At 36.7% G+C, this 9,041-nt stretch overlaps 1 protein-coding gene across 1 annotated transcript; it reads left to right on the forward strand.

Annotated features, from left to right (window-relative positions):
- The first annotated feature begins 257 nt into the window (after positions 1 to 257).
- On the forward strand, positions 258 to 922 carry Tgif2lx (TGFB induced factor homeobox 2 like X-linked). Its single transcript, XM_034484808.1, is given in 2 exon segments — positions 258 to 435; positions 438 to 922. Coding segments are annotated over 2 exon segments (663 nt in total).
- The last annotated feature ends 8,119 nt before the right edge of the window (positions 923 to 9,041 follow it).

Genomic DNA, 9,041 nt, shown 5'->3' on the forward strand with positions numbered 1-9,041 from the left:
GCTCTGGTTAAAAAGAAAACAATGTAAAGTAAAACAGGCCATGTAAAGCCAAAAAGTTTAGGAATGTGTGGCTGGAAAGGTAGCCTGGATCTAGCATGAATAGTTTGTGACATCACATAGCCATAACAATCAGCCTGGCAACAGATGAGAATCCAGTTCAGAAATCAGTGAAGGTCTTCCTTGGCTCTCCCGGGGTAACCTTATTCCCACTTCAATCATCCCTGATTTCTAAGCCGCTGAAGGCAGTCTTCCAGAACATGGAAGAGGCTGAAGGTAATCCGGAGGAAACCAAGGAGACTAAGAAAAAAAGAACCCTGATCAGGATAAGACTTGAGAGGACCTGTAAGAAGGACTTTCGTGACAGCCAGAAGCTTCGGAAAGGATACTTGCCATCCGAGTCTGTGCAGATCCTCGGTGACTGGTTCTACAAGCACAGCCTAATGCCTTCCCTACTGAAGCAGACAAACGAATGCTGTCCAAGAAGACCAAATTATCTTACCTGCAGATATCCAACTGGTTTACAAATGCCCGAAGATTCCCTCTCCCGAAAATTCTTCAAAATCGAGACAACCTTAGCCACACAGACCAGGCTGACAATGCAGCCCAGAAGCAGCACTCCAATCCATCCAATGAGGTCAAGGTACAGCTTAACCCAAAAGGGAAAATGCAGGATCTGCCTCTGCCAGTTTGCCAGGGATCTCAAGAGAAACTGCCATATCTGGAGTCTTCTCCAAGCCAGAAGATTATCTCAGAAGCAAAAACAGAGAAAGAAGACAGAATTTTAATCAGTGAACCTTTGTCTTCTGAACTTGCACGGCCAGAGGAAAAGCCTGATTTTAGAAGCTTCTACATGTTGGTTGATGCTGCTGTACAGAAGGCAGCAGAAATGGAAGAGAAGAATAAGCAAAATCCTAACCCATAATCTCCCCATCATCAGTCCACATAGCCAGTCCTTTGAACTCTAGGGTATTCATTTATGCTCAACCTGATTTAGCTTGTAATGTTGTCTTGTAATATCATCTTGTAATGCCATCTTCTGTTCTATATTATTCCCCTTCTTCAGAAACTTTTCCATTATCACATCTCAATTTTGCTAAATATATTAATGTTTTCTGATGAAAGATACTATCCATGATTCAACTTTAACAAGTTTCTAACTTTACTTTCCTCCCCTGGGCTTTAAGCCCTATATATCTAATATTAAATATCATGCAAGCTTCACACAAGGATCTGCAGGGTTATTCTCACCCCAGGGTTATTTCTACACCCCAGAAAGTCCTCGACATCAAGTCATACTTCTTTCCCTCTCTTTGTATAACTATATTAGTAGTCCAAATAATAGAAAGGAAAGCTTAAAACCAGGTGCTTATGACTCTGCTGGCCAGATTTTAATGTGTGAGTTTTTAAATGCTTTCAACTCTGTATTTCCCTATGTACAGTTTATTTTGTATTAGAGTTCATCTCTGCAGGAATATGAGTAGAAAAGCCAAAGTAAAATGATTTCATAATTTTGGGAAGGGTAAGAGTAATATGTTTACGTGAATACTAGTGAGCATTTGGCATGGTAATTTCATAGACAACTTCAATTTGGCAGTTTACTACTGCCAATTTTTAGTGTGTTCACTGAGTTTGGAGAATGTGTTTTATTAGTTTTAATTATCTATATCACAGGAAATCTGTAACAATAAAATTTCCCAAAAGCAGCTATAGATATGTTGTGGGGGAAAAAGAAATCAATCTAGATTATTTTAGTAAACCAGAAATTACACTCGGCTAACTTATAGTGTGTTTGTTTTACTTATTTAACATTTATCTCTCATTTCAAAATGCCTGAATTGTTAGGGCTTAATGAAAATTTAAATTCTCCATATGAAAATGTTACTGTGGATATATGAATGCAGTGTCTTCTCTTGTATGAAGCTCAGACAGATTTTCAATGGGAACCAAAATATACTGTTCCAGAAGGCAGTAATGTAGGGTATCTGATATCATAAAGCTAAAATCTGGTCAATATGGCCTCCATTTCTACTCCTGCAAGAGAAAAAACAGTGTGTTTTGGTTGTTTTAATTCATTTCTCATTACTGAGAATTTTCAATACAATATATTTTGCCTTCTTAAATCACTTTTTGGAAACAGTGTTATTGCGAATAATTTCTGCTTCCTTGTTAGTAAGAAGGGAAGATTTCAACAGTTCTCCAACTGCCATTCCGGAAATAGATAACAGCAAATCAAATTTCCTTTTAAATTTTGTTTTTGACAGTTCTATACACTCATATAATGAAATTTAGTCATTTTTATCCCTATTTCCCTATCATCTCCCTTGCTTCCTGCTCTAACCCATATTCCCAGTATGTACCCCTGTTCATTTTTTATGTGATCTTGTGAGCAGAATTACTTCCCAGACCCAACTGTTAGCTTCCAATAGTTCCTTAGAGATAGATGATGCCTTATAAACCCTGACTTCATCCATGATGAAATGTCAGTTGATAGACCTTGTGCAGAAATCACAGCTTCAGCAAGTCTATGAGTATAGCAGCAATCTCAAGTCCAGAAAAGGTCCTTGTGATGTGCAACTCCCCATCCTATTTACTTACATTCTTTCAGCTCGGTTTTCAGTGAGCCTCAGAAGGATGATATAGTTATTCCCTGTATGACCATATAATCTATCTTTGCTTATTCTCCTCCACATTTTGGTTATTTATTGGTTTCTCCATTAACTGCTATCAGTTGCAGCAAAAGTGTCTCATTATGAAGGTTGGGTATAACACTGATAATTTCTGGATCTAAATATGAGTATTTATTAGGCAGTTTTGACAAGATGAGCATTTAGCAAAACACATTTAATAAGTTAATTCCTAGGACCCACAATATTTCTAGCCATGGGATTATAGTAGCTTTGTGAAAAGGGTTTTGATTCATTCCTTGTTTTTTAATTTGTGGAGTAAATAAGTAAATTGTTGTTAGTTTCTTGAAGGTCTTGTAGAATTCTGCAAGAAGTTCTTTTGGACTTGAGATTTGTTAGGTGGAAACTTTTTAGTTACATCATCACTCTTTCTGCTTGTTTTAGATCTATTTCAAGTATTTTTATCTTGGCTTAATTTTGATATGTACGTGTACCTAGAAAGTGTTGGTATTGTGTTATATTCTCTACTTTAGTGCAAAATATATTGCATGACATATTGTAAAAAAAATTTAATCCAGTAATATGGCTGCTGTGATTATATCCGAAGACATTCTAGATGTGTGTGATCTGGCTAGAATGCAGAGAAACTTTTAGTATACATCTTTAATCGACTGGCTGGAATCCATATACTTTTAATCACCAAAATGATGTCTAATTGAAGGGAAGACAAAGTAATAAATTAGAAAAAGATTTGACAAAAGGAGTCAAGAAATAGGATATGCCCAACTCCCAACAGAAAATCTATTTAAGAGCTATGCAAGGAGAAAGAGTCAGTTCATTCAGTTCTGTTGAGTAGAGTTAGATGTAATCAGTTGGGAGTCACTACAGTTTGTGCAGTGTAGTGGAGTTGAGTTTATTCTTGATTTCATGCAGTTTAGTCTAGGTCATCATAGGCAACTGAAGCCACAGAATCAGAAAAATTTGCCAGAATTAGTTTGAGACAAAGCAGAGCAATTCATTGAGGAGCTGAGAGAAGATAATCAGTCAGTTTTAAGAGGAGTTTAATACAGAATACCTGAGCTGAACCAGCCAGTCCAGAAAGAACTAGAAAGGGTAAGTTTGTTCTGTTGTAATAAAAAATTAATAAAATGAATAAAAGTTGCTTTTACAATATATCCTCGGTGTTTTCCAGATTTCATTACATTAGTACTTATTGTAGCATTTCTTCTTTCATCTCTAATTTTGTTAATTTGTGTCTTCTTTCTCTCTTTTCATTAAACTCACTGTAAATCTTGTATATCTTTTCAAAGAAGGAGCATATTTGCTTTATTGATTGCTTTAAGAGACCAGGTCTTTGGTTCAGACACCATCTTAGAGAACCTGACCTAATGTTGTACTTGGGTTAAACAACAGGCTGTTACATAACACCAGTTTCCAGTCTCTAGCACTAGTTTCCAGGTTACTCCCCAACAAATCTAAACATCCAGGTTACAAACCTGCCCCTAGCACTTCACTCTCTAACAACTACCAATCAAGAGAAAATATAAGAATAAGTTTTGGTTTGGCTTCCAGGACTATTAAAGGCCATAATGTTCCCCCAATCAAATCTGTACCAACTTGGATACTCCCTTCTTGCCTCTATAAATATCTGCTTAAAATTGAACTAGTGAACTGCTCTCCCAGTTCTACAGCATCAGAGACTGTAGTCTGTTTCTAGCTTGAGCTTGTAAATAAAGACCATTAAGTGATTACATCTGAATCTGCTCCTGGTTGGTATTTTGAGGTTCATAAATGTTTTCTAGCACAACACCTTATATTGCATTTTTTATTATATTTTATTACTATTTTTTACATTGATCTTACCTCTTTCTTCCGATCCATTATTTCGAAATCTGCTTTGTTCTTTTGTTCTAATGTCTTTGTGTGTGTGTGTGTGTGTGTGTGTGTATGTGTTCAGCTTTCTTTTGTTTATTGAATATTATATTTACATTTCAGATTTTATCCCCTTACCACATTACCCCATGACCCAGGAACCTCCTATCTCATCGCCCCTCCTAATGCTTCTATGAGGATGTGCCCCCCACCTACCCCCAACCTCAAATTCCCTCCCACTCAGTGTTCAGCCTTCATGGGACAAAAGATCTCCTCTCCCAACTTTACTGGACAAGGGCAGCCTCCCCAGAATGTACAGATGGAATCATGGGTCCCTTACTATGTGCTCCTAGGCTGGTGGTTTAGACCCTGATGAGCTCTGGTTGGTTGGTATTATTGCTGTCCTCATGGGGTCACAAACCCTTTCATCTCCTTCAGTCTTCTCTCTAACTTCTCCATTGGGAAACCCTTGATCAGATCTGTGGTTAGCTGTGAGCATCTGCCTCTTAATGTGTCAGACTCTGGCAGGCCTCTAATGAGACAGCTATATCAGGCTCCTGTCAGCATGCACTTTCTGATGTCCACATCAGTGTCTACATTCGGTGACTGCACATAGAATGAATACCCAAGTGGAATGATCTTCAGACAGCCCCTACTTCAGTTTCTGTTCCACGCTTTGTCCCATATTTGCTCTCTTGAGTATTTTTCTTACTCCTTCTAAGTAGGACAGAGGCATCCATACTTGGTCTTCCTTTTTCATGAGCTTCATGTGGTCTGTGAGTTGAATCTTGACTATTTCAAGCTTTTGGGCTAATATCTGCTTATCAGTGAGTAGATGCCCTGTGTGTTCTTTTGTGATTGGGTTAACTCACCCAGGATGATATTTTCTAGTTCCATCCATTTACCTAAGAATTTCTTGAATTTATTATTTTTAATAGCTGAGTAGTACTCCATTGTGTAGATGTACCACATTTTTGTAGTCATTGGTGTTCTGTTCAGGAAAATTACCCCTGTGCCTAGGTATTCCAGGGTCTTCCCCACCTTCTCTTCTATTAGTTCCAGTGTATCTGGTTTTATGTGAAGGTCCTTTATCTACTTGGACTTGAGCTTTGTACAAGGGGATAAGAATGGATTGATTTGCATTCTTCTACATGCTGACCTCCAGTTGATCCAGCACCTTTTGTTTAAAATGCTGTCTTTTTTTCTACTGGATGGTTTTAGCTCCTTTGTCAAAGAAAAAGTGATCATAGGTGTGTGGGTTCATTCATTTCTGAATCTTTAATTCTATTCCATTGATCTTCCTGCCTGTCTGTGTACCAATACTATGCAGTTTTTATCACTACTGCTCTGTAGAACAGTTTGAGGTCAGAGATGGTGATTCCCCCAGAAGTTCTTTTATTGTTGAGAAGGGTTCTCACTATCCTTGTTTTTTTGTTATTCTGAATGAATTTGCAAATTGCTCTTTCTATCTCTATGAAGAATTGATTTGGAATTGTGACTGGGATTGCACTGAACCTGTAGATTGCTTTTGGCAAGATGGCCATTTTTACTTCCACTGTTTTTGTCATTATCAAAGATCAGCGTTAGTCCATGGTGGTCTGATTGGGTGCAAGGAGTTATTTCAATCTTTTTGTATTTGTTGAGGCCTGTTTTGTGACCAATTATATGGTCTATTTTGGAGAAGGTACCATGAGGTGCTAAGAAAAATGTATATTCTTTTGTTTTATGATGAAATATTCTAAAGATTTCAGTTAAATACACTTGGTTCATAACTTCTATTAGTTTCTTTGTGTCTCTGTTTAGTTTCTGTTCCTATGATCTGTCCATTGCTGAGATTGAGGTGTTGAAATCCCCCACTATTATTATTTTTTTAGGTGCAATGTATGCTTTGAGCATTAGTAAAGTTTCTTTTATGTATGTGGGCACCATTGCATTTGGGGCATAGATGTTCAGAATTGAGAGTACATCTTGTTATATTTTTCCTTTGATGAGTATGAAGTATCCTTCCTTATCTTTTTTGATTATTTTTGGTTGAAAATTGATTTTATTTGATATTACAATTGCTACTTCAGCTGGTTTCTTGGGACGATTTGCTTGCAAGATTTTTTTGCATCCTTTTACTCTGAGGTAGTGTCTGTCCTTGTCACAGAGGTGTATATAGCAAAATTCTGGGTCTTGTTTATGTATCCAGTCTGATAGTCTATGTCTATCAGACATATTATTATGTCTATTTTATTGGAGAATTGAGTCCACTGATATTAAGAGATATTAAGGAAATATAATTGTTACTTCCTGTTACTTTTGTTATTCTGTTGGAGTTTTCCATCCATTATTTTTTGAAGTTGTGGATTTATGCGAAGATATTGTGTAAATTTGGTTTTGTCATGGAATATCTTGGTTTCTCCATCAATAGTTATTGAGATTTTTGCTGGGTATAGTAGGTTGGGTTGGCATTTGTGTTCTCTTAGGGTCTGTATGATATCAGTCCAGGGTCTTCTGGCTTTTATAGTCTTGGTTGAGAATTCTGGTGTATTTCTTCTAGGTCTACCTTCATATCTTACTTGACCTTTTTCCCTTACTGCTTTTAATATTTTTAATTTGTTTTGTGCATTTGATGTTCTCATGTGACTTGAGGTATATCTTTTCTGGTCTAGTCTATTTGGAGTTCTGTAGGCTTCTTGTATATTTATGGATATCTCTTTCTGTAGGTTAGAGAAGTTTTACTCTATAATTTTGTTGGAGGTATTTACTGGCCCTTTAAGTTGGGGGGCTTCACACTCATCTATACCTATTATCCTTAGGTTTGGCCTTCTCATTGTGTCCTAGATTTCCTGGATGTTTTGGGTTAGGAACTTTTTGCATTTTGCATTTTCTTTGACAGTTGTGTCAATGTTTTCCATGGTATCTTCTGCACATGAGATTATCTCTTCTATGTGTCTATGACTCCTGATCTTTTTCCTAGGTTTTCTATCTCCATGGTAGTCTCCCTTTGAGATTTCTTTATTGTTTCTACTTCCATTTTTAGATCCTGTATGATTTTGTTTAATTCCTTCACCTGTTTGGTTGTGTTTTCTTGTAATTTTTTAAGGGATTTTGTGTTTCCTCTTTTAGGCCTTCTAACTTTTTACCCGTGTTCTCTTCAAATTCTTTGAAAGTGTTATTTATGTCCTTGTGTGTGTGGCCCCGCTAGGATGTGTAGGCATACAGTGTCTTCATGGGAGCAGACCAGCTGGGTGTCTTCTCCAGCCACAAGGTCCAGGCAAGTGCTTGTTCTAATGTCTTAAATATTGATTAGTTAGATTGTTTACTTGAGAGCCTTTTATGTTTTCTTTTTTTGTATCCTATAGATTATGAGTTGTATCTTCCTTACAACTCCTTTATAAGATTTTTTTAAATCCTAATTTCTTCCTCAGTAATATTTAGCACTGTGTTTACTTTCTATGACTTTGTGTATTTTCTCTCTGTTAAAGTTAATCAGAGACAGCATGATGAGTCCAGGAGGCCAAGTTGTGACTAGTGTCTTAGGAAAATAAGAAATACTAGAACCTTCAGGGCAGGCCATAAAGCTATGGAAAGGAATTATTTAAAAAATGGATTAATGAAATAGAATTTCTTAACTATGCAAAATATAAGGGTACAAAATGATTTGTGAGGAACTTTGGGAATCTAAAGGAATAAAAGCCACTGGATTTTAAGGCAACTTCTCAGAAAGATACTAAGGAAGGTGATAAAGAGATTTAGACACTGGGGATTGCAGGAGATCCCACCCAGTTAAATTTTCTGGTTTATGCTTACAAGGGAAGACCAATAACTTAGTTCAGAGTTGGACTGGGACAGAGCAATGTTAGGCTGATGACATGTGATAGAAATGGTACCTTCAGAACTGCGTCCCACCCAGCTAGCTAACTTATAGCCTGTGTTTAATAGTGGCAAGCAGAGCTCTGAATTCTTTTTCGATGTTAAAAAATGTTTGTTGTCTCCTAAGAATTAAGAGTCAGGATACTCTTATAGTATAATTAAAAGGAAACTTGGAATAAATGACTGGATTGATATGTAAAATGAAAGGCTAGGCTTATGATCTGCAAAAGAAGACCTAGTAAGAGAACTTTTTAAAAAGCAATGGAGAATTGTCGGAGAACTGTCTCAAGCAGAACATAGAGAGAGAGCTCTCTGGAGATCTCCAGAGAAAGCAGATCAGAGAGAAAGTAGGCTGGAAAACTCTAGAACAGAACATAGACCACAAGCTTGAATTTAATACTAAGATCTATATATGAGTTAGAATGTTTTATTGTCTTTCTGCGTCTGTTACTTCTCTTAGTATACTCTTCAACTCTATCCACTTAAATGCAGTTTTTATAGTTTCTTTATACTTGAATAAAAGTCTATTATATATACATATGTATGTATGTATGTATGTATGCATGTATATTTCCATTATATATTCATCAGATGGTGTACATCTAGGCTGCTTCTGTGTTATAGTTATTGTGATTAGGATAGATATTTGCATAGGTGCATATGAATCTCTGTAACAGAAAATGGATA

The sequence above is a fragment of the Arvicanthis niloticus genome, chromosome X, assembly GCF_011762505.2.
Source record: "Arvicanthis niloticus isolate mArvNil1 chromosome X, mArvNil1.pat.X, whole genome shotgun sequence".
Classification (NCBI taxonomy): domain Eukaryota; kingdom Metazoa; phylum Chordata; class Mammalia; order Rodentia; family Muridae; genus Arvicanthis; species Arvicanthis niloticus.